The 27,148-nt window shown below is 40.1% G+C and overlaps 1 protein-coding gene across 1 annotated transcript in view; it reads right to left on the reverse strand.

The window, feature by feature from the left end:
• Window positions 1-3,295: 3,295 nt before the first annotated feature.
• Window positions 3,296-27,148, reverse strand: part of cyp2r1 (cytochrome P450, family 2, subfamily R, polypeptide 1) — a 29,467-nt gene continuing 5,614 nt past the window's right edge. The window contains exons 2-5 of the mRNA XM_072591764.1: window positions 22,649-22,790; window positions 8,042-8,674; window positions 7,019-7,348; window positions 3,296-3,471 (exon numbers count right to left, since the gene is read on the reverse strand). Of these exons, the coding sequence (XP_072447865.1) occupies window positions 3,296-3,471; window positions 7,019-7,348; window positions 8,042-8,674; window positions 22,649-22,790 (1,281 nt within the window). The remainder of the gene's footprint in view (window positions 3,472-7,018; window positions 7,349-8,041; window positions 8,675-22,648; window positions 22,791-27,148) is intronic.

Below are 27,148 nucleotides of genomic sequence, written 5' to 3' on the forward strand. Positions count from 1 at the left end.
TTCTGTGACTGTCAGCAATTTGACCTTGTCAACAGAGAATTAGAAGAACTGAGAGAAGTAAATCCATTCTATCAACTGAATTTGTATCCCTCACCACAGGGGTTCTGTTCCTTTTTCTTTTTTTAAAAAAACATAATATCTCTGCAGAGAAGAGTTGTCTGCATGAATGCATGTGTTTCTGATTCTGGGGAAATGGTTTAATTCTGAGCAGTAGTTGTTAACCATTTTTCCAACTTGTTTAAAAAACTGTCTTGCTATAAAGAATCATTTTTGAATTAATTACAAAAGCCTACTGGTCATTCCTTTTACTCTGCATAGTAATATAAAAGCTAGACAAATCGACCACTTTGATAATTAAATAAAAAACTTCAACTTTTGAGACAGCTTGGGGAATGGTGGGGCTTGAATATCACTAGATTCCTCTTTTAGAGTCATAACAGTAGATGCAGAAAGGATGTTTCCCCTGGCAATGCGATCTAGAACCAGGGGACACAGTTTGAGAAAATAAGTAAGGGATTTAGGACAAAGGTGAGGATAAATTTCTTCAATCAGAGGATGGTGAATCATTTAAATTTTCTTCTGTAAGCCACGGAGGCTCAGTCATTGACTACTCAAGACAAAGATCAATAGATTTGTAATATTAAAGATATTAAGGAATATTGAGGTAGTGTTTTAAAAAAGTGTTCAGCATGATCTAGTTGAATGGTACAGCAGGCTTGATGTCTGAATGCGCTACTCCTGCTCCTATTTCCTGTCTTCCTGAAACATCTATCATGGTTGAAGGATGTCCCAAAGCACTTGCAGCAACTCGGGTATGTTTTAAACTGTTATTACTATCGTGATTATAGAAAGTGTACACAGCAAGTTCCCAGTAACAGCAATATGATAATGATCACATCATCAGGTTTAAGGGTGTTGAGGGATAAATATTATTCACCTTTGAAAGATCATCAAAGGATCAAATTCTGAAAGGGCAGATGGGACTAGATTTTGCACTCAGGACTCCAGAGTAGAACTTGAATTTGCCTAATTGTCAAGAGTTAAGAGTCATAGAATTATATAGCATGAAAACAGACCCTTTGGTCAATTCGACCATGTCAACCAGATAACCTAAACTGATCTAATCCTATTTACTGACATTTGGTCCATATCTCTCTCAACCCATTCTATTCATTTACCCATCCAGATGTCTTTTAAATGTTGTAATTGTACCACCTCCACCACTTCCTTTGGTAGCTCATTCCATTCACACACCACCTCTGCATGAAAAAGTTATCCCTTGGGTCCCTTTCAAATTTTTCCCTCTCAACTCAAACCTATGCCCTCTAGTTTTAGACTCACCTACCCTGGGAAAAAGGACTTCAGCTCTTCATCCTATCCATGCCCCTCATGATTTTATAAATCTCTATGACGCCACCCCTCAGCCTGTGACACGCACTCCAGGGAAAAGAGTTCCAGTCTATTCATCCCCTCCTTAATGCTCAAACCCTCCAATCCTGGCAACATCCTGTAAATCTCTTTTGAAGCCATTAAAGTTTAAGAAATTTGCTTCGGTGTTCAGTATATTGCTTTTTTTTAAACATATGATTCATTTATGTTTGATTAACTGGGAGTATCCTTCTTGAAGCAACATCTACAAGTTTTCATACAAATCTCTTTTAAGAGTAAACTTCAATAACTTTGTTTGGATTGCCAAAATTCATTTTGCCTTGCCTGGGGAGTTCTCTCAGTTCTTAATTGGTCAACATTTCAGGGAAGGACAAAGAAAACACTTTTGAAGATGCGAACAAGATGTTGAAGAATTCAGGTGGTGTTGAGCTTAATGACTGGGAGGAGCTTGCTCATAAATGTTCAGAATGGTAACAACTCATCCCTCAAGGTGCCATGCTTTAACAAGGAGGCCAAATCGAGCTAGAGAGGAAAAAATGATAATCCTGTAATCTTGATCCCACTACCTGCCAGGCAGTCACATCTGTCCAAGATCTTTGGGTTGAGAATTAGCCTGATTATTCACATACAGACCCATGGCAGAAACACAATACTGAGTAGAAGTCATTCAAGAATTAAGTGGCAGCAGGCATACAAATCATATCCACTCTCCTAGGTTAATAGAAGAAAGGACTCCTACATGGAAAGGAAGGATACCTGGTCGTTCAGGATTGTAATTGAATATTATCCAGTAGTTGGTTCTGGTACTTGGTTATTGATCACCTCCGTTAAAGTCAACGTAGAGATTTGAGAGAAACATGCAATTTACAAAATAAAATAAAGTTAAAATCTGAATGCAAGGCCATTTGCTCACATGATTTAACAGTTTCATATTCTGTGTGTTACAATTGTAATTGAAAACAAAGACACTGTTACTGGAATTAACCACTTTGTTTAAAGGTATGAATTTTGCAGGTCTGATGCAGAGAACTATGAACTAAGCGATTTAGAAAGAAGAGTAAGGAGAAAAAATGCAAACAAAAAAAATGTAATTTTGAAGAAGATGCAATAACAGCTGGCAGTTTACACATTTCTTTGGAGGTGGAATGATAAGTTAGAATAGATCACATACAAAACTATTCGGCACATAATGTTCTCTGAAAGAGCTATAGCCAGTTGATGAGGCTGTTAAAAATATGGGATGTTTGACCTTATAGTGATACAGAATATAAAAGTAAGGAATTGTGTCCAATTCTGAGTGCCACTTTTTATGTCATGCCTGACAAAACGTGAAAAGGTCACATACTAGTATTATAGCAAGGATAAGAGACTTCAGTTCTGGGAAGATACTACAGAAGCTGGGATTCATTAGAGATAGGTGATTCTTGAGTGGGAAGGGTTTTGATGGAATAAATGAGAAATATTCTGCCAGCAGATGACTGGTAACGAGAGATTAAAGATAATTGGCAAAAGAGAGAGTTGAGAAATATTTTTTGGTTAGCAAGTAGTAAGATCTGGAATGTACTGCCTGAGAAGTTGATGATAGGAAATTCAATAGGAACTTTCAAACTAGAATTGTACGTGGACACTAAAAAGGAGAAATTAGCAGGACTACAGGGAAAAGTAGAAGAATGGATAAAATGGATCATGGTTTTAAAGTGCTGACCCAGAAACACTTTGCCATATGACCTTCTGCACTCTGATTTTAAACTTTTGGGTATTTCACATTATCTGCATTCAGAATTTTTAGATCACAAGATTAAAGTAGAGATTTAGAAATATGGAAGAGAATTCATTACAACAAACATTTTGAATTCTAGATTGCTTTTTCTTTTTTATTTTAATTGGAGGTAACATTCCCTTTATTTTAGCGTCTTTCAACTGAGATAAGATATGGATAAGGCTGTAATGTCATTCCCATTTTAGGTTTCAGATTTGGAATTGTTCCTGGTGGAAAATGAAGATGAAATCTTTGTAATAACATGGTAAAAAACAGAAATAGCTCCATTCTTGCAAGCTTTTCTCCAAGACAATTCCTTCGTCCTGCGAAACATAGAATTGTTAACTAGTTACTCAAAATTCATGAAAAAAAACTGTGTAATTTTTAAATAACTCTTCGTCCTGCTCAAAGCATTGAATATTATCAGTCCTAAACTGTTCACCCTAAAGCTGTTACCAAGCTTACAAAAAATTGCACACTATGCATGAGATAGGGCTTGTAAAAATAACAGGAAGGTTAACTGTGCTCATCATTTATTATGTGCAAATTAGACATTAACGTTCGGAGTTGTACAATAAGTGTGCAAATCCACAAGTTCCTGTCTGTAAGTGCATCTTAAAAAGGTGCATGAGATAAATAGAAATGAAATTCCTGTTTTTTTTTACCATACTTGTACACAAAATTTGCCACAAAAGATGAGGTCAAGCCATTACATTCTAAGTATCCTTTCACTGGTATGATAAATCTTTCTTAATGCCAAAAAAAAGCACTGAGAGCTTTTACAGGTATGAAAAATTCACAATCTTACAGCTTTTAGTTATTGTTAGTGATTATTAAAGAAACTCTTGTGTCTTCTTTCAATCTCAATTTAATATTTGTATCCCATTTCTGATTTTAGACACTGAATTCATTATTCTAACTTACGTTGCATGATTCAAATATGCACTGCTCATTGACAACTCTTCAATCTGGCTACTTTGGTTAAGGAGATGTACAGTTTTTTGGTCTGTACCTACACATTTCATATACCCCAAGAATGGTGCAATGTTGGTTGGATGTCTTGTTGATAGCAACTGGCCATAAAAGAAATTCCCATATACAGTAATGGGAAAATACAAATCTAAAAAACAGCTCATTGTCCAAGTGTTTATAAATTCCACTTTTGGACACATTCATTATGAATTTAGGACTTTGGAATGGCATGACAATACCATTCAAGTCCAAATCTGGGAATTCTGCAAGAACTGAAGGTTTTTTAAAAAGCTAAATTGCTTTGCTTGGCTTTTAAGGTCTCTCATTCCAAATGGGACATGATTCCACGAAAGCAAGTAATGCTCTAGTAATTGTGCAAGTATATTTTTTTTAAATCTGTTCACAGGATGTGAGTGTCATTGGTCAGACAGTATTTATTGCCCATCCTGAACTGCCTTGTAAAAAGGGTGAGTGAGTTGCTTTCTGAAACTGTTGAAAAGCTTGGACTGCTGGGACCCTCACAGTGTTGCGAGGATGGGAATTTTGACCTAGTGGCAGTAACGGAATGGTGATATAGTTCTACTTCTAATGTACAATCTCTGATTGCAAACTCAAAAGTAAAAGTCAGGCTTCTTTTAGTTCTCACTGGAAATCTTCATTCATCTACTCTGCTACAGCACCCAATATATAGTTTTCAGAAACAAGAACTTTGGATGAATTTTCTCTTTGTTGCAGTTGTACCCCAGTTAATTTCTGATCTGAGATGTTCTAGTCTGTATGGGGGCTTATTCTTCTATTAAACCATTTGCAGAGTTCCCTAAAAGCGCATTTTAATTTTTTTCCAACTGAGTTTTGCAAGTCCCTTTCCATGACAACTGCAGTCTTAGTGCAATACCACTGCTAAAGCAGCACTGTACTTTTGAAAGCATTTCATAAAATATTTAACTTTTTCTTCCATTCACCAGTGGGACTTTTTCACCAGCACTTTTTAACCTGTGCTAGCGGGCCTTGAAAATATGATGGTGAACTGCCTTCTTGAATCACTGCAATCCATGTGCTCTTGACCACAATGCCCTTCAGGAGAGAATTCTAGGATTTTGATCCATTGGCAGTGAAGGAATTGCGATATACTTCCAAGTCAGGACGGTGAGTGGCTTGGAGTGAAACTTACAGGTGGAGGCGTTTCCATGTATTTGCTGCCCTTGTCCTTCTAGATGGAAGTGTTCACAGGTTTGGAAGGTGTGAAGGATCTCTAGTGAATTTCTACAGTGCATCTTGTAGATAGTACACACTGCTGCTACTGAGCATTGGTGGAAGAGGTAGTGGATGCTTGTTGATGTGGTGCCATTCAAGAGACTGTTTTGTCCTGGATGATGTCAAGCTTCTTGAGTGTTGTTGGAGCTGCACCCATCCAGGAAAGTGGGGAGTATTCTATCATACTCCTGACTTGTACTTTGTAGATGTGGGTAGATTTTGGAGAGTCAGGAGGTGAGTTAACGAGCTGCAGTATTCCTAGCCTCTGACCTGCTCTTGTAGCCTCTGTGTTTATATGGTGAGTCCAGTTGGGTTTCTGGTCATAGTAACTTCAGGATGGTGATAGTGGGGGATTCAGTGATGGTACCACCATTGAATGTCAAGGGGCAGCAGTTACATTGTTTCTTATGGTGATGGTCATAGCTTGGTATTTGTGTGTCCCAAATGTTATTTGCTACTTATCAACCCAAACTTGGGTATTGTCTAGATCTTGAACATGGACTGATTCAGTATCTCACATCTGGAATTCAATTCTTTGGTTCAGCCATAGACAAATGTGGTCAGGAGCTGAGTGGACCTGGCAGAACCAAACTGGGTGACACTGAGCAGATTATTGCTGAGCAGGTGCTGCTTGATAGTACTGTTGATGACACCTTCTATCACTTTACTAATGATAGAGAGTATACTGATGGGGCATTCATTGGCCAGGTTAGACTTGTCCTGCTTTTTGTGTAGATTTTTGTGTACCCACATTGTCCGGTAGATACCAGTGTTGTAATTATACTGGAAGAACTTGGCTAGGGGAGCAGCAATTTCTGGAGCACAAGTCTTCAGTACTATTACTGGAATGTTGTGAGGCGCCATAGTGTTTGTAGTGTCCTGTGCCTCCAACGGTTTCTTGATATCATGTGGAGTGAATCAAATTGGCTGAAGAATGGTGTCTGTGACGCTGATTAGAATGGATCATCCAATCAGAATTTCTGGCTGAAGACTGCTGTGATCGTTTGTACTGATGTGCCAGCTTCTTTTATCATTGAGGATGGGGATATTTGTAGAATCTGCTCCTCCAGTGAGATGTTCAATTTAAAAGAAAATAGAATCCCTATAGTGTAGAATCAGGCCATTTGGCCCATTGAGTCCACACCAACCGTCTGAAGCATGTCTTACCCAGACTCACCCCCTAACCTATCCCTGCAACCCTGCATTTCCCATGGCTGATCCACCTAGCCTGCACAGTATGGGCAATTTAGCATGGCCAATCCACCTAACCTGCACATCTTTGGAATGTGGGAGGAAACCAGAGCACCTGGAGGAAACCCACGCAGACACGGCGAATGTGCAAACTCCACACAGACAGTTGCCCAAGGGTGGAATCTAATCCGGGTCCCTGGTGCTGTGAGGCAGCAGTGCTAACCACTGAGCCTCAGTGCTGCTCCCTGGGCCACTGTGCTGCCCCTGTCATTCACAACTGGATATGGCAGGACTGCAGCTTAGATGCATTGGTCGTGGGATTGCTTCTCTCTGTCTCTCACTTTCACTAATCAAAAACTGCTAGGACCTGTTTGGAACTGTTAGGCAGAGGAATATTTTCTAATTCACTTGCATCAGTTTCTTATCCAAATGCAGCATGTTTGCATTACTTACCAATAGAAAACGGAACAAATGCTTCCTTCTTCACAAATTGTTTGTTGCTATCCAGAAATCTCTCGGGGCAAAATACATGAGGAGTGCTCCAATATTTCTCATCAAAATGTACAGAGTAAAGATTTGTTATAACTGTGGTTCCCTTTGGAATGGAATAACCTCGAACTATGGTGTTCTTGGCAGTTGCATGAAAAATACCAAGTGGAGCAATGTTGCAAAATCGAAGAACTTCATGAAGAACTGCCTCTGTGTACGGCATCTGTGGCTTGTGTTCCAGAGAAGGTATTTGATTTTTTCCCATTATACTGTCAATTTCTTGATGTACCTTTTCTGAAAAGGCAGAAATAACACTCTTAATGATATCTTTCTTTTATTTCAGAAAGTACACTTACCATGAGAGCACTTTAGAGCTATTATATAAATTACTGCGGTTAAGTGGGAATTGATAAGAAAATACTAATCTGATTAAGGTGTTCAAATGATAAAATCTTCAAGTTTTAACCTTGAATTTTCTCCATTGTTTAACTTACATTGAACTACTCTCTCCAACTCACCCATTATGTAATATTACTCTAAATAAATGAACTTTAACTGCAGGTATCATGTTAGTTTTTAAATTCTATCAGAAATTATAAAAATGGTGTGGGATCTCAGGAATTCACTGCTGATCACATGAATAAATATATTGCTGCATTTACAGTCATTTACAATGAGTTTTTTTAATTCATCGGCAAAAATAATTTGACTTTCAATCTATAACAAGGCATCTGCACTGAAAATAGTATTTTTTTTAGTAAAACTGCATGACAAGTTTTGTTTAGAAATAATAACTGTACATTAATCAAATGTAATTTGAAATGATTAAGTATCATTGCTCACTTGAATTCATTGATAAAGTTTTCCCACAAGGACCCAAGTGAGAATGAAGGTGGTTGAATTTCACAATAAGACTTGTAAATTAAATATTCTATCCTCTCCTACTATCTGTGAAATAACAGTCCAATTCTATTGCTGTTTACTCACCCTGAATATTTGGATACAGTGCCATGTACAAGATGGCCCATCTAAGTGCATTAGTTGTAGTCTCAGTTCCAGCTATAATAAGTTCCCCAACTGTAAAAATTAAGTTTTCTGTTGATAGGGAAGATTCAGGATCATTCATGTTATTTTCCAGTTCATCCAAATATGAATCAATCAGATGCCGGGGTTTCTGTGATGTTCTGTTTTGTGAAAATCGCTGTATAATCTTTTGTAGAAAGTCATACACTTCTGCTGCATTTTTAAATAAACGCTTATGTTTTCCAAAAGGCAGGATCCCAATCCAAGGGAAAGCATTATATAAAAATGCCCATACACTGGCTGCCAGTTCGATATTTTCACTAAATATCTCAATCATGTGCTGATACTCTTTATCATCATATGTGAAACGCTCTCCAAAAATTATTAGGTTTGTGATGTTGGAAACTGCGTTAGTTACAAGCCACTTGGCATCAAAAGGCTTTCCTTTGTATGTGTCAATAGCATCTAAAAAAAACATACATTCCTCAGAAATTTTGCATTCAAAGTCCTTTTGACCTGGTCCAAAACAGCGAAAGCAGTTGACAGCAATCTTACGATGATCAGTCCAACCACGACCAAATTTGGAGTTCAACAGCCCTAGGAACAAAAGTTTTCATTTTGAAAAAAATGCAATACCATAGTCGTATCAATGCCATTAAGTTGACTAAGTTATGAAGATTAGAATTGGTCTCAAGTGACAAAATTGATCATCGTGGACCACTTCTTTTCTAATTAACAATCCCACTGGTTGGATAAATCCCACAGATAGTGGCATAATGATATTCAGGCAGGAGAAAGTAGCCCTAAGTGGCCTTGCAATTGACTCTGGATCGAAAATGGTTTCACAGCGTCAGGTTTGACATAAACAAGGATAAATGCTGCTGGTTATCATATACTGTCTCCCTCAACTGCTGAGACCGTATTCCTTCATGTTGAATATAATTGGAAGAAGTATAAAGGGTAGAAGGGCTGAGAGTATTCTCTAGCTGAGGGGCTGAAGCATCCATCACTAAGAGCAGTTTGCTGGCATCACCACTCACCCATTTGCCAGAGAGACCTTGCCAAAGGTGGTATGAATATCACATACTGTCATAATGACCTTGTCCTCATCCATCTACCCATCACAGCTGCATCTGTCCATAACTACGTTAGTAGGAATAGTTACAGAAACAAATTTCCATTTTCACGTCGAGACATTCTCTATTGTATTGTGTGATACCACCAATATGTAAATGGAATTAATCCAGGAAAGTTCTAACAACGCAGAATTGGCCATCCATAAGCCACTGTACGACAGCAACAACAGAAGAATTTTATGATGGCCCAGCATATCCCTCACTAGTATTACCATAAAGCAAGGGAATCAACCCTCTTTCATTGATTATGTATGGCACCATGTCAGGAGGAACACCAAGCCGATCTAAAAATGAAGTACTAACCTGGGAAAACTAATAACATAGGGCTAGATACATGCTGAACAGCAGAAATAGCAAGTTACAAACAACTAAATTATTCCACAACCTGTGGATCAGAGCAAAGCTCAGGAGTTTTGCCATATCCCAGTCATGAAGAGTAATGAACAATAAACAAGCAACAGGAGCAGGCTCCACAAACATCTGATCCTCAAGACTGAAGTAGACGAGCAAAAGACAAGTCTGAAACATTGACAATCCTAGTAATCTCAAGCAAATGGTTGATCTTGGCCTCCTCTTTGTTTTGTGAGAAAGTTTAGACCTGAAAGGGTGAACTAACATCATGAGAGATGTTCTGCAAATCGGGATATAAAAATCCGTTCCTGTGATGAGCTCTTCAGCATTGTTAGAGTTCTATGCTTGTAACCAATGCAGTGTGAGAATGTTTCCGTAGCTGTAACGTGAACTTACTTTTAACTTAAGGCCTATGTCTCACAAGGGACCATCATATACTTTAGACACTATTTTCTGAACTATTAGATAATATGTAATAAATGTTTTTATCATTTGCTAAGATTGAGGAGATCTTCTGCTGGAGACATTGCGTGGGCAACACTCCCCACATGCTATCTTTATAGTGGGCTAACACCAGGAAGGATGTTTTGTGGCAGTGACTATATCCAAGAAATCCAGATAGTTTTAGAAGAAACCCACATATATACAATGGTGATTGTGATTGTTGTGGGCATCTAAGATTTCATTTAGTTAAAATACATGAGATGGTAGCAGTGCAGGCACTACCGTCAAGTAAAATAAGTTAGCGATGACAGACTGAGGAATCTTCAGTTTTGCAAAAATACAGCTATCCAAGAAGAAAAATATTAAGCCAGAAATCTGTGAATGTACCTTTAAATGTTCAGCAGCCTGATAGCAATCAGAGCCTGACAGCTTCTGTCAGAGCACAGCCAGCATTAAGAATGTTGTAAGCCTGTCTATAAAAGCTCAAATCAATTAAAATTCTTGAAAAATGTTTAAAAAAAAAACCTTGTGATGACAAAGCAGAGTTTCAGTGACAGTTGTCAATATCAGACAAGCTGTATGAGTGAAGTGCCTTAAAGAAAGGGTGAAATATTTTATTTTCAAAAGGAAAATTCGAGGCTGAGAAGCTGAAAGGAAGATGAACATGCTACATTGAGCAAATGAGTATTGTTACAATTGTTTCAAGAATTAGGAAATTCGTTGTTATAAAAAAAAAGTAACTTTATTGTAAAAATTGGGAAAACAGCAGTTTAACTTGGCCAATCACATGGAAAATTGAAGACAGAAGAAGAGTTTATTCAAATTTGTCTTAAAGGGGAAAACCAAGTTCTTTCAATGTTCAAGTAAAAATATTTATTTAAGAAGTCAGCATTTTATTCTGTGTAAAATGGGAAAAAGATGTCGCCAAAGAACGAGAAAGGGATGAATCCTTCATTGTGCGAGAAATCACTGCAAAGGAGAAGGAAACAGCTCAAGAAAACAGATTTCCCTCAAAACATTAGAATACTGTATTTCTTCACCTTTAAGGCACCTCAGTGCTTGAAAACATTCTTTTACAGCAAAAATAGGATAATTCTGAAATATATAGAACATCTATAGTTCTAATTCACAGAAATTAAGGAAAATTTCTGAAAAAAAGACCAAAGTTAAAATTCTTTGTGTTGAAGCTTTGTTAGTAATTTATCTTCATATGATCTTTGGAAAACTTACTGAAGCGAACTCAACGCTTAACACAATTGAACAATTTATAACTGAGTAGTAAAATCAACTACATCTGCAAATTTATTTTTTAAAAGTTTCTGCAACAGCTTTCTTGGAAATTGTTTAAAGAAATGCAATGGAATTAAAAATGATGAAAATGGAGAAAGATATACACCTCAAAATGCTATAACATGTTACCAGATGGTTCTGAATTTGTGGCCTGATTGTAAAATGACCTCAGTTACCTACCTGCAGTAAGCCATAAATTATTTAGAAATTAAGAACATTAGGAGCCTTCCACCATTTAGTAAGATCTTGGATAATCTTATACCCCAAACTCACTTTCCTCACTATTCCAAAAGCCCTTAATTCTCTCAGTAGCCAAATATCTTTCAATCTCTGCCTTAAATATAATCAGTGACTGAACACCACTAATCTCTGGTATAGAGAATACCAAAGATTCGTGAAGTTCTGAGTGAAAAAATATCTTCTCATCTCAAGCCTAAATGAACTTTTCATATTCCGAGACTGGTTCTAAATTCCCCAGCCAGAGGAAACATCCACCTTGTCGAGCCTTGAAATAATTTATAATGCTTTTGTTCAATCATCTCTCAGGCTGGGGATTTTGTTTTATTCATTCACGAGTCTTGGGTATAGCTGGCAATTATTGCCTATCCCTAGATTCCCTTGAGAAGTGGTGTAGAGCTACATTCTTGAAGCACTTCAGTCCATTTTGTGTAGGTGGATCCACAGTACTGTTAGGGAGGAACTTCCAGCTTTTGACCAAGAGACACTGAGGAACTATATTTCCAAGAAAAATATTTCCAAGTCAAAATGGTGTGTGGCTTGTAGGTAGTGGTGTTCCCATTTCTCTGCTGTCCTTAGCTTCTTGATGACAGTGATCATGGATCTGGAAGGTGCTGTCTAAGGAGCATCTGAATTTCTGCAGTGCACCTTGTAGATGGTCGAAAGAGTGGACGTTTGTAGATATGGTACCAATCAAGCGGGCTGCTTTGCCCTAGATATGTTGAGCTTCTTGAGTGTTGTTGTGGCTGCATTTATCCAGGCAAGTAGGGAATACCTCCTGTCTCCTTGAAGCTTGTGCTCCATTTACAAGGCACTCCTGACTTGTACACAGGCCTTAGGAAGACTGTGCTTATGTGGCAGGTCCAGTTCAGTTTCTGGTCAATCCCCCAGGATGTTGTTTAATTAATGGTAACACAATTGAATGCTAAATGGTGATAGTTAAATATTCTTTTTTGTGAGATGGTCATTGCTTGCCACTAGTGCAATGCGAATGTTGCTTGCCAATTGTCAGCCCAAACCTGTATACATGGACTGCTTCAGTATCCGATGAGTTTCAAATGGTACTGAGCTTTATGTAATCATTGGCAAACATCCCCACTTCTGACCTTATGATGAAGGGAAGGTCATTGGTGAAGCAACTGAAGATGGTTTGGCGTAAGATACTACCCTGAGGAACTCCTACAGAGATGTCAGGGAGCTGAGATGATTGACATCCAACAATTACAACCATCATCCTGTGTGCCAGATATGACTCCAATCAATGGAGAATTCAAACCAATTTCAATTGATTCCAGTTTGATTAGGGCAGATCAGTTAGATGCAGCCTTCAAGAGCAGGTTATTGCTAAGCAGGTGCTGCTTCGCACTGTTAATGACACCTTCCATCATTTTACTGAAATCGAGAGCAGGCTGAGGGGATGATAATTGGCTGGGTTGGCTTTCTCCTCGTTTTCATGTATAGGACATACCTGGGCAATTTTTCACGTCAGGTAAATGCTAGTATTATAACAGTACTGGAACAGCTTGGCGTGGGAGCAGCAACTTCTGGAGCAAAAGTCTTCATTCCTATTGCCTGAATGTGGCCAGGGCCTGTAGTCTTTGCAGTGTCTAATATCTTCATGTATTATTTGATGTGCAGCATGTTCAATTGGCTCGAGACTGGTATCTGCAGTATTGGCATAATTTGAGGAGGCCTATCTGGATCATCCACTTGGCAATTTTGACAGAGGATTGCTGTGAGTGCTTCAGTCTTATCTTTTGCACTGATATTTTGAGTTCCCCCATTATTGAGAATGGGGATATTTGGAGAGCCTCCTCCTCCATTGACTTGTTTAATTGTCCACCACCGTTCATGATTGGATGTGGCAGAGGTTAGACCTGATCCACTGGTTTTGGAATAAAGGCACAGCTGCAACCTAATTTCCCAACAAGCAAGATGTTTCATTCTCTGTCAATGGTTAATTATAGAATTATACAAAGTAGGAGCAGGGGAACACCAATTAGCCAATTGAGGTCATTTCACCATTCAACGTGACCATGGCTGATTCTCTATCTCAATGCGACCCTGCTTTCCTTCAATACCACCTGACACTTTTAGCCTTTAGAAATTCATCTATTTATTTTCAAAATATAGTCAGTGACTCGGTCTCCACAAGCTTCTGTGTGGCAGAGTTCCACAGGTTCACCAGCCTCTGAGTGAAATGTCTGAAATTGCCTACCCTTTTCCTGGAAAGGTGAACATTTGTCTGGACCCCTGGTCAGGGGTAAAGCCACTCCTGTATCCAGCTTGTCCACACCTGTCAGAGTTTCAATGAGATCCCCTCTCAATCTTCTAAACTCTAGTAAATACAGACCCAGTCGAACCAACCTCTCCTTACATGACAATCCTATAATACTTTGAATCAGTCTGGTGAATTTCCTCTGTACTCTCTCCATGGCAAAAATACTTTTTCTTAGGTAAGGAAATCAAAACTGCTCACAATTCTCTAGGAGTGGGCTTACCAAAGCTCTGTACAGCTGCAGTAAGGCTTCCTTGCCTGACAGACTTACTGCTGTTCTCAAACCCTCTTGCCAACATATCATTTACTCTGCTAACTTCTTGCTACATCTGTGTGTTTGCTTTCAGTGTTCTATATACATAGACACCCAGGTCCCTTCATACATCAATCTTTACCCACCACTTATCGCTGGTTCCTCAAGTGAATGCAGACAGAGCCAAGCTTTTGGCCTGACTGTACAGGAAGGGAGGAAGAAGAAAGGAAGCGTGATAGTGATTGGGATTCATTATTTAGGGGAACACACAAGTGTGTCTGCAGCTATAGACGTGACTCAAGGATGGTGTGTTGCCTCCCTGGTGCTAGGATCAGGCATCCAAAAAGAAAAGGATGACAAGACAGAGATTGTGGTATACACTGGTTCCAATGATATAGATAGAATGAGGCACGAGGTATTCCATCAAGAATTTAGGGAGTTCGGTGGTAGGTTAAAAAGCAGGAACTCAAAGGTTGTGATCTGTAGATTACTCCTAGTGCTATGTGCTACTGGGTCCAGAAATGGGAGAATAGGGCAGATGAACATGTATCTCAAGAGTTGGTGCAGAAGGGATTGTTTTAGATTTCTGTATCTTAGAACCATTTCTGGGGATAATGGAACTTGTACAACTAGGACAGACCGTACTTGAACCAGAGTGGTGCCACCATCTTTGTAGGCAGAAGCACTATGGTTCTTAGAAGAGTTCAAACCATATGGAGGGGGAGGGATACAGAGCATTAGTACAACAGTAAGTCAACATAGTTTAGCATGGGAACCAAGGCAAAGGCAGTTCAGTCATGCTCAGTTTCAAGGGATAAAGGGAGAGGCAGATTGACCTCCAATGCAAGGATTACTTTCGGCAAGATAGATAGATTAAGGGTGTGGATTGAAATGTGGAATTGCAATGTTGTTGTCATCACGGACGCATGTTAAGGGAGGAGTGGGACTGCAGTAAGGAGGGATGCTACCTTTAAAGGATCTTTAAGTGAGGCCTTGTGGGGATAGCCTGAGAATAAAAAGGAGGCAGTCACATTGTTAGGAGTATATTAGAGACCCCCAAACAGTCAGTGGGCAATAGAAGAGCAGATATGTAGACAGCTCACTGAAGTGTGTTAAAATAAAAATATGGTAATTATATTAGGAGATTTCAATTTCCCCAACATTAATTGGAATAGTCATAGTGTAATGGGTTTGGAGGGATCAGATTTCTTGAAATGTATTCAGGAAAGTTTTCCACACAACAGCATATTGGAGGTCCAACAGGGGGCACTGCAGTGTTGGGCCTAATTCTGGGGAAAAAAAGCCGGACAGGTCTTTGAGGTGGCCTCCAACGCAAGGATTACTTTTGGCAAGATAGATAGATTAAGGGTGTGGATTGAAATGTGGAATTGCAATGTGGGGGGTGGGGAGCGCTTTAATGCCAGGGACCAGAACACCTCATACATTTTATGTTTGCTGTGGGAAAAGAAAATTATCATCTACAAAAAATGGGGTTTGGACAGGGGGAAGGCAGGTTTTATTCAAATAAAGCAAGATTTGGTCAAAGTAGACTGGGAACAGTTACTTCTGAGTAAATCTACTGCAGAACAGTGGGAGGGTTCAAATTGGAATTAGCGAGAGTACAGGCCCAACATGTTCCTTTGAAGGTGAAATGGAGGAGCAACTAGTCCCGAGAACCCTTGATGTCTAGGAATATTCAATACTGGATAAGAAGGAAAAGAACGTCTTTTAATAGGTACAAAAGGAGCAAAACAGCAGAGTAGCATTTAGAAAGTGCAGGAGGGAATTTAAGAAAGCAACTAGGCAAGCAAAGAGGAGGCAGGACAAAACACTGACTGGTAAGATCAAAGAGAATCCCCAAATATTCCACAAGTATATCCAGAGGAAGAGAATAACCTGGGAAACTGTACATTAGGGATAAAAGGGGAAATTTGTGCATGGAGCTAGAAGTCATTGGTTCAGTGTTAAATGAGTACTTCACATCTGTGTTCACTTTGGAAAAGGAGGATGTTGATTCAGAATTTGGGAAGAGGGATTCTGAGATTCTTAAGCAGCTTGACATAGGGAGCGAGAAGTTATTGGAGGCTTTGTCAGGCTGAGAAGTGAGAAAATCCCCATTTCCAGATGAGTTGTATCCCAGGCTGCTATGGGAAATGAGGGAGGAAATGACACGGACTCTGATCCAAATTTTAATTCCTGTCTAGCTACAGGGAGGTGCGATAGAACTGAAGGACAGCTAATATGGTTCCACTGTTCAAGAAGGCTTTTAGAGATAAATCAGGAAATTACTGAAAGTCTTACATCAGTTGTAGGGAAACTGTTGAAGAAAATTTGGAGAAGCAAGGTTTGGTCAGTGACAGTCAGCATGACTTTGTTAGAGGTCATTTCTACAAATTTGATGGAAAGTTTTGAGGAGGTGACCAGGTGCAGAGAGAGGTTAGTGCAGTTGATATTATCTGGATTTCAGCAAAGTCATTGATAAAATCTTTCTGAAAAAGAATCTTAAAGCACTTGGGATCCAGGGAAACTTGGGTTCATATTTGGCTTCATGGTAGAAGACAGTATGGTGGTAGAAGACTACTTTTGTGACTGGGAGCTGGTGTCCAGTGATGTACCACAGGGATTAGTGCTGTGCCCTTTATTAGATTAGATTACATTACATTACAGTGTGGAAACGGGCCCTTCGGCCCAACAAGTCCACACCGATCCGCCGAACCGCAACCCACCCATACCCCTACATTTACCCCTTACCTAACATTACGTGCAATTTAGCATGGCCAATTCACCTGAGCTGCACATCTCTGGACTGTGGGAGGAAACCAGAGCACCCGGAGGAAACCCACGCAGACATGGGGAGAACATGCAAACTCCACACAGTCAGTCGCCTGAGGCAGGAATTGAACCCGGGTCTCTGGCACTGTGAGGCAGCAGTGCTAACCACTGTGCCGCCCATTGTTTGTGTAGTTTATAAATAATACAAAAGAAAATATGAGGAGTGGGGGAATGATAAGTAAGTTTGCAGATGATACAAAGACACAAAGATTGGCCAGATGGTTGACAGTGATGAACAATGTCTTAGATTACAGTAGAATATAGACAGATTGGTCAAATGGACAGATCATTGGCAGATGTGTGAGGTGATGCATTTTGCAAGAAGGAATAAGACAAAGAGTACTTCATAAATGGTAGGGTATTAGAAGCACAAAAGAAACAGACAGTCCTTGTTTGTCCGCAGATTCTTGAAGCAGCAAGATAGGTTAATAGGGTTTTTAAGAAGGCTTATGGAACACTTGCCTTTATTACTCACGGCAAAGATTCTGAGAGCAGGGAGGTTATGTTGGAGCTGTACAGGACTTTGGCAAAGCCACAGCTGGTATACTGTGCGCAGTTCTGGTCACCGCACTATAGAAAGAAAGTAATTGCACTGGAGGGATTGCAGAGGAGATTCACCAGCATGTTGCCTGGGATGGAGCAGTTTAACTGTGAAGACAGGCTGGATAGGCCTGAGTTCCTTCTTTGCAGCAGAGCTGGCTGTGAGGGGATCTGATTGCGTGTGTAAGAATATGCACGGACAGGATGGATGGAAAGCAGCTGTTCTCGCTCGTTGAAAGGACATTAACGAGAGACCATAGTTTTAAGGTGAAAGGCAGGGGTTTCAGAGAGGATTTGTGGAAAACAGTTTTCACTCGCAGGATGGTGGAAATCTGGAATGTACTGCTTGGGGGTTAGTTGAGGTGGGAACCTCACAATATGCACCTGGATGAGCACATGAAACGTTGCAACGTTCAGGGTTATGGGCCAAGTGTGGGAAAGTTGGTCTGCTGTATATTGAGAGTAGTTTTGCCAGTGCAGACTGAATGGGCTGAAGGTCGTCTTTCTACCCTATATGATTGTAAGATTTTATTTAAATACCAAATGGACAACTTCACATTTTTCCCATGTTACAGTGCATCTATCGTGCATTTGCCCACACACTCAACTTGTCTCGATCATTGTGAAGCCTCTTTGCATCCTCCTCAAACTCACAATATCATCTTGTTTTGTGGTGTCAGCAGCCTTGGAAATATTGCATTTAATTTGCTCGTCCAAATCATCGATACATATGTGAATGGCTGGGATCTAATCACTGATTCCCATTGTATCTAATTTGTATCTGCCTTATTTACCTTCGCACTGTTAACTGATTCTCAATCCTCACTGGTATATGACTTGATTCTTCCCAGTTTTGTGTCATCGACAAATTTTGCAATTGTATCCTGTACACCCAATCAGTTTCTGTAAATGTCCTCACTGCAAATGGTGCATACCATAGCAATGCTGAGGATCTACCAGTAGAGGGGACTAAACTCAAAAGAATTTCCCCTCACTGTATATTTAATCTCGGTTTTCCTCTACATTTATTCTTACAAAGGAAGACTTTCTGAAAGATTCTTCCAGTAACAATTAAGCAAAATGTACACTGGAAAAATTATATTTGAAAATAATATATTATTGAGGAATCTTTTTGAGCACAAAGTGTGTTTGAGGGGTGTGCATATTGGATGAAATGATGAGCTTTTCTACGTGCAAAGTCTATACTGCTGAGTCTGCAGCACACCCATATTGGACCAGGGAATGCGCAAAGAGGCGTTTAGGTTGAATTTTGTGAGAAATCAGCTAATTGGCAATTTTGGGGAACTCCATAGCAAGTTTCTCTCTGTAACCATGAGTGACTTTTCTCATGCTATTCTCTGCATTCAACACAACCTTACGGTGGCCCAGTCATGATAGCTTCATCGCAGCAATGGCGGAAGAGTTCACTACTAATGGCATCTCCCACAGCTCCCACTACTTCCACCATTTTCAAAAGACCAGTCATGCACCAGGTCAGTGCTGCCAGCCAGGAGCTGTCCTTCCCTGTGCAGCTGGTGGCAAATTAAAAGAAAAGCTTCAGAGGGCAATAGGTGTCACAGCTGACACTTCATTACAATACAAGAGGATGTTCATTAATATATTGATATGCAAGACCCAAGTGACCCAGGTTGACCGAAACGTTGATTTCGCTGCTCGTTGGATGCTGCCTGAACTGCTGTGCTCTTCCAGCACCACTAATCCAGTATTTGATTTTCAGCATCTGCAGTCATTGTTTTTACCAGGTTGACTGTGCCTAGCCTAATTCATCTTGGAAGCCTGTCTACTCTTTCCCTAATGCCCACTGCAGCATAGTATCTTCTTATCATTTAGTGTGGGATCATTACATACTGGAAAGCCTTCAAACAATTGAAAATATTCACGTTTATTCAACAACGGCAAAAGCAAAGAGAAAACAAAACAAGAACTGGCTGAAGTGTTGCTTCTAGGAACAGTCAGGGACTGCATGCCTCTTGAGCAGGAACAAATTTACAATGATTGTAGCACAACAATGATAACCCCTGTTGTGACTGCATCCATTAGTTACATTTCCAATGAACCTGTGTGGGGAACATCAGAAACAGAACAGGTCCTTAGTAATGTGAGCAGGCAATATTCACATTACACACAAACAACAGTTTAAGATTGTCCTTGATACAATGGGGCATGGAGGACTCCGACAAAGAGAGCCATGGAACGCTTCTACATGGACCTTTGACATAGAGGAACTTATGATTCTGATGTAGGCAGCACAGGCCCTGCCATGCAATTGCTGCTGAAAATTGTAAGTGGGGTAGGAGGACTGAAAGCTTGTACCCACCAACTCAACCTACATCACCAGGGAAAGGGGACATTACATCATACAGCTTGTCAAATATTTACAGTTCAAGGTGAGAGGAATTCAGCAGTGTGCCTTAACACAGACAAGATCTCAGACTGTCTTTCGAAATGTGGCCTAAAAGTGATAGTTTTCTGGTCGCCGGTAATTACTTCTGCTACACAGAGGTGACAATGATCAATCTGTAATGGCCTATGACATGGTCGGGATCGCTTGTGATCTGGATGGACAGCCATGACTGGCAGGTGACCTAGCTGCTATCTGAACTCTGTCCAGCTCCCGACTGACCTCCTGTGAATCCCTGGAGCCATGGCACAGAACTGGCAGGACTAACCATGGCCCACACGTCAGACTGAAAAGACATTAATTCCCTGACACCAGCTACTACTACAAGGAGGCAGTTCACCACAACCTTCTCAAGGCCACCAGGGATGGGCAATAAACACTGACTCAGTCAGCAGTACCCACATCCTGTGAATGATTTTAAGAAAGGTAGCTGACTCACCATGTCCAAGCCCCTGGACTGGTATTAGATACTGCTGTTGACTTATGTCTGGCTCTAGACTGTCTCACTGAACTCAGTGATTTATTCTCTTCAGACTTGAGACATGGCCATTTAGTTGAAGCACATTCAGTGTGTTTGCCATATAAACTGCTGGCACATGGTGTAGCTATGATATTGACACAACAGCAACATGTGCACTCCTTGACTGATCACAGCTGGTAACCATGACAAATTGGCTAGCTTTGTACCTGGCCTAAGTAACAAGACAAGACAGAAGTCCTGGGAGGCTGTAAGCTCTAGCTGAGGGGACAAAGCTCATACAGATAAAGCAAAACAGGGATGCTGTGAACATCCAAATAAGTGCAAAGCGAGCAAGTATGAACCCTTGAGGTGCACCCTGGTCAAATGTATCAGATAGCTGCCTGTTTCCTGCACACAAAGTGTCCTGGTCACAGCATCACAATGGAAGATGCTGGTGTGGTCCAAAGTGTAGCGCTGAAGCACACAACTATATTGTAAGTGTGTTTGATGTGCCTCAATGATGCAGTGAGGCTGGTATATGGGTCCGATGCTAACCTCTGTGGATGATATTCTGTGCATAGTTGGTTCCCATGGGTATACCCTAAGATATTGAGAATGCTGGCCAGGATGGAAGCCCGAAGGAGTAAGCACTAAGCTGTTATCGCAAGATACCTGTTCTGACGTTCTTTCCCAAATTGTCACCGTCTATTTTCTATCTGGCAGGGTGGTGGGGGGGGTGGTGTACTAATGACATGCAAGTAATTGCAAGTAGGCTTCCCTCCCCTTTCTGGACTCGACATTTAAAACATGGCAGATTGAAACTTTTTTCTTGTTTCTTGATGTTGAGAATTTCATTCCTGTTGATCACATCATTTTTTTTTCTCAATTGACTCCCATTACCCACGTCATTCAGAAACTGCGAAGATGCCACCATCAAGGTTCTGATGTCTACCATATGATGCTGATAACAGACTTTTTATTTAAAATTTGCTGACTGATTACAACATTTTATTTAAAAAAGTAAATGGATTATCCACTGGGATGACTGTGCATTCAATTTTTCTCACGGCTGGGCTTCGCTATAAAGTGCGATACTACCTGCAGCTGACAAAACCATTTTCTCTAAACATTTTCTTGGCCATTGTATCTGTCAGGCACCATTAAATTTTGAAGAAATCCAAACTTCCAGTAATTACCTGACAGCACAATGTCACAATATTTCACATTTTAAATAAAAACAAACCCTTTTAAATCAAATAGAAATTAAAGCCAGCACAAGAGCTTAACACCGGAGCTTATAAAAACATGCTGCACACTGAGTGCTATTTTTCACTCATCACTCACCCCCTGTAACCTCCCTTGTCTTATGAAATATTGAAGATTGTTTTATTTCTCCTGAGATCTACCAAAGGCATGCTACAGTGCTCGAGAATATGCTTCAATTGTCTTGGTTATTCTAGCTATTCCTCAAAGTAGACATTTCACATAGATCCTTCCACTAAATTCTAGCTAAGCAATCCTCCAATTTTCTTTAAAGACTCTTGGTATCTTTGACTCCATGCCTTTGGACATACATAGACAGTTTTTCCCCAGCCTGATCCTGCAGCTGCTGTTCAGCTGTTTGCAAGCTGCTTTATTCCACACGCTCTGTGAAGATCACTATAGATTTCTTCCATAGCCTGCAAGTTAGAGAAAATCTTCCAGCTGCATGATCATCACAAAATTACATTAACAAATGCACAGATAAAATAACAAAACAATCTTCCAGCTCCACAATTTGTGTCCGTGATAACAGGGTGTGCCTTGAAATGATTCAATCAGAAATGCAAACAAATCATTCTATTTTTAACAACTCTGATTCTGTAACTCATATGCATAATCTATATTGCTAATGGATGTAATTTCCCTCGCTCCAGATTCTCTTCCTCTAGTGCAAGTTTAGAAATGGATTATTCCTTGTTCAAGTATTTCACCAGCAAATTTGATCATTCAAGACAAACACAGGCTACTATTTAAGTGAAATAATTCTAGATGTATTTGAATTACACTTGCATCAGAATTGTTTTTACTAGGTTCACAACCAGATAGACCCACTTTCTAAAGTTTAAGGTTAATTCCTAAAATAAAAGTTATATTCTAAAATCTGCGATGATTAACTTGATATTTGCAACATTATGAATGTGCATTCTCTCCTGCTTTATTTTTGTCATACATTTTCAATATACAGATCCCATCGACAGATTTAAAAGCAATCAAAAAGAAATTGGGATACAAAAGATATGGCCAAATATAATTTTATGATGATTGATATTTAACATATTAGGTTACCTCCCATGTTTGTCAGCTTTTTGAAGAGAGGTAGCGATGGTCTGTCCGCAAAAATATCACTCTGCCGAACAAGACATTCTTTGATTGCATCATACCCATTCACAATAATAGTTGATATGCCACCAAGATCAAGGCTGTAAATCTGGTAAATAAGAAAGTGACATTTATAAAGTAAATTAAACGTTTAAACCATTCCACTATAATACACTATACATGTGAAATAACGGTGTAATTTGAAATCTTTGAAATTTAAATGGGAGTCATGGTGGGCACAGCTGACATATATAAACTAGTAGTTAATAATGGGACTAAGATATTCCAGAAACGTATCAAATATTTTATACTTTTGCTCAATATTGGGAAAGCTAGTACTTCCAAATAACATCACACTAGTAAGATAACAGACTTAGAATCTATGAAGGTTTGACTTTGCAACTTGTTTTATCAACTTCTGGTTTGCACCTTATACTTGGTCATAATTTATAACTCATCAAGGCAAGGGAATGGAAAACTGGTGAACAAATATAGGAACATAGAAAACAGGACCAGGAGTAGACCCTTCGAGCCTGCTGCAGCATTCAATCAGATCATGGATGATCATCCTTTTCAGTACCCTCTTTCCACTTTCTCCCCATACCCTTTGATCCCTTCAGCCCAAAGAATAATATCTAGTCCTTCTTTAAAACATTCAATGTTGTGATCTCAACTGCTTTCTTTGGCAGTGACTGTCACAGGCTCACCATTCTCTGGGTGAAGAAATTTCTCTTCATCTCAGTCCTAAATGGCCTACCCCTTAGAATATGACTCTATGAGATAGAACATAGAACAATACAGCACAGAACAGGCCCTTCGGCCCACGATGTTGTGCCGAGCATTTGTCCTAGCTTAAGCACCTATCCATGTACCTATCCAATTGCCACTTAAAGGTCACCAATGATTCTGACTCTGCCACTCCCACAGGCAGCGCATTCCATGCCCCACCACTCTCTGGGTAAAGAACCTACCCCTGACATCTCCCCTATACCTTCCACCCTTCACCTTAAATTTATGTCCCCTTGTAACACTCTGTTGTACAAGGGGAAAAAGTTTCTGACTGTCTACTCTATCTATTCCCCTGATCATCTTATAAACCTCTATCAAGTCACCCCTCATCCTTCTCCGTTCCAATGAGAAAAGGCCTAGCACTCTCAACCCTATCCTCGTACGACCTATTCTCCATTCCAGGCAACATCCTGGTAAATCTCCTCTGCACATCTTTTGTAAAATGAGGCGACCAGAACTGCACACAGTACTCCAAATGTGGCCTTACTAAGGTCCTGTACAGCTGCAACATCACTTCACGACTCTTGAATTCAATCCCTCTGTTAATGAACGCTAATACACCATAGGCCTTCTTACAAGCTCTATCCACCTGAGTGGCAACTTTCAAAGATCTATGAACATAGACCCCAAGATCCCTCTGCTCCTCCACCTTACTACGAACCCTACCGTTAACCCTGTCTTCCACATTCTTATTTGTCCTTCCAAAATGGACAACCTCACACTTGACAGGGTTGAATCCATCTGCCACTCCTCAGCCCAGCACTGCATCATATCTAAGTCCCTTTGCAGCCGACATCAGCCGTCCTCACTATCCACAACTCCACCAATCTTCGTATCCTCTGCAAATTTATTGACCCACCCTTCGAATCCCTCTTCCAAGTCATTAATAAAAATTACAAACAGCAGAGGACCCAGAACTGATCCCTGCGGAACTCCACTTGTAACTGGGCTCCAGGCTGAATATTTACCATCCACCACCACTCTCTGACTTCAACCGGTTGGCCAGTTTTCTATCCAACTGGCCAAATTTCCCACTATCCCATGCCTCCTGACTTTCCGCATAAGCCTACCATGGGGAACCTTATCAAATGCCTTACTAAAAACCATGTACACTATATCCACTGCTCTACCCTCATCCACATGCTTGGTCACCTCCTCGAAGAATTCAATAAGACTTGTAAGGCAAGACCTACCCCTCACAAATCCGTGTTGGCTGTCCTTAATCAAGCAGTGTCTTTCCAGATACTCATAAATCCTATCCCTCAGTACCCTTTCCATTACTTTGCCTACCACCGAAGTAAGACTAACTGGTCTGTAATTCCTGGGGTTATCCCTATTCCCTTTTTTGAACAGGGGCACAACATTCGCCACTCTCCAGTCCCCTGGCACCACCCCCATTGACAGTGAAGATGAAAAGATCATTGCCAACGGCTCTGCAATTTCCTCTCTTGCTTCCCACATAATCCTAGGATATATCCTGTCAGGCCCGGGGGACTTGTCTATCCTCAAGTTTTTCAAAATGCCCAACACATCTTCCTTCCTAACAAGTATCTTCTCTAGCTTACCAGTCCGTTTCATACTCTCCTCTTCAACAATACGGTCTCTCTCATTTGTAAATACTGAAGAAAAGTACTCATTCAAGACCTCTCCTATCTCTTCTGACTCAATACACAGTCTCCCACTACTGTCCTTAATCGGACCTACCCGCGTTCTCGTCATTCTCATGTTTCTCACATACGCATAAAAGGCCTTGGGGTTTTCCTTGATCCTACCCGCCAAAGATTTTTCATGCCCTCTCTTAGCTCTCCTAATCCCTTTCTTCAGCTTCCTCCTGGCTATCCTGTATCCCTCCAATGCTCTGTCTGAACCTTGTTTCCTCCACCTTATGTAAGCCTCCTTCTTCCTCCTTACAAGACATTCAACCTCCCTTGTCAACCAAGGTTCCCTCACATGACCATTTCTTTCCTGCCTGACAGGTACATACATATCAAGGACATGTCATATCTGTTCCTTGAAAAAGTTCCACATTTCAACGACATCCTTCCCTGACAGCCTATGCTCCCGACTTATGCTCCTCAGATCCTGTCTTGCAGCATCGTATTTACCCTTCCCCCAATTGTAAAACCTACCCTGTTGCACGCACATATCTCTCTCCATAACCAAGGTGAAAGTCACAGAATTGTGGTCACCATCACCAAAATGCTCACCCACTAACAAGCCCATCACTTGTCCCAGTTCGTTACCAAGTACCAAATCCAAAATGGCCTCCCCTCTGGTCGGACAATCTACATACTGAGTTAGAAAAGCTTCCTGGACACACTGCACAAACACCACCCCATCCAATCTACTTGATCTAAAGAGTTTCCAATCAATATTTGGGAAGTTGAAATCTCCCATGACTACTACCCTGTGGCTTCTGCACCTTTCCAAAATCTGTTTCCCAATCTGTTTCTCCACATCTCTGCTGCTATTGGGGGGGCCTATAGTAAACACCCAACAAGGATCCCTCCTTATTCTCCTAAACACAAGCAAATATAGTTTGAACCAATCCAGATCTCACTTAATACTTAGGTCCTGCCATTCAGGAATCAATCTGATATGTCTGTGTTGTACTCTCGCCATAGCCAGAACATCCTTCTTCATAAAAAAAGAAGACCAAAACTATACACTACCATTTTGGGCACTCAGCTTTTCCAGGTCATGAATTGTACATTTAGATGCAAACAAAAGCTTATTTTAACAGCAGTAACAAATCTTATAACATGCTGAATCCCAAAGTCTATGTGAAATTGCATGGAATAAAAAGGTAAAAACAAATTTGAGAATATAACAAATACATGCTTTCAGTGTTAATAAGAAAAAATAAATTCAACATTTGTGTAGGAAAATTTCAGAAATTGTGATTAAAAGAAATTATAATAGAATTTTGAGGAAGGCATGAAGGGCAATGTAAAGGTTCCTGTTGACATATTAGCTGTAAAGAGACAATGTTGGGATAATGTCACTTAAAGATGAAGGAGGTTTGCTTATGGTCAACAGTGAAAACATTGCAGAGTTTAAGTAGACTGGTGGTGACTTTCAACAGGATGTCGCCCACTCATCTGCAGTGACGTTGGAAAAACCATAAAAACTACTGAAAATAGCACAGGCAGAGAATCCCCATGGAAATGTACTTCCTTTGCTTCATTTTCATACAGAAAATTGATATTGGGATTCTTTTGCCTGTCACCTTAAACTTGTATCCTTTGGCTAACAACCCATCAGCTACTGGAAATGGTACTTTACTTCTCCTTATTTGTTTTCTCAAAACTAAGCATTTTTCAGACTATTGCCTGGAGCATTGTCTGGGGCAATTTGTTCATCCTCATACCTTCTTGTTTTCATTCTTGTATCTACCAAAATTTGTTTGGCAAGCCACATCCTCTTCCTCAGCAACTGTCTTCAACTCCAACTTATTTCACATAGATTCCAACTGAAATTCCACCCCCAATTAATGATATCTCAGAGATTTTCAACATTCATTGAATGTTGTTCTTACTGAGGTGCACCACGAATGGCAGTGGCACCACACTTATGTTCCAGACTTTAACTGGACACGTAAAGATATGCAGATTGAGCATCACCTGTTTAGTCACATATCGATCTGTGGCAGAAATGCATGACCCTGAGTTTCCATCA

Source organism: Chiloscyllium punctatum, chromosome 22 (assembly GCF_047496795.1).
Source record: "Chiloscyllium punctatum isolate Juve2018m chromosome 22, sChiPun1.3, whole genome shotgun sequence".
NCBI classification, from domain to species: domain Eukaryota; kingdom Metazoa; phylum Chordata; class Chondrichthyes; order Orectolobiformes; family Hemiscylliidae; genus Chiloscyllium; species Chiloscyllium punctatum.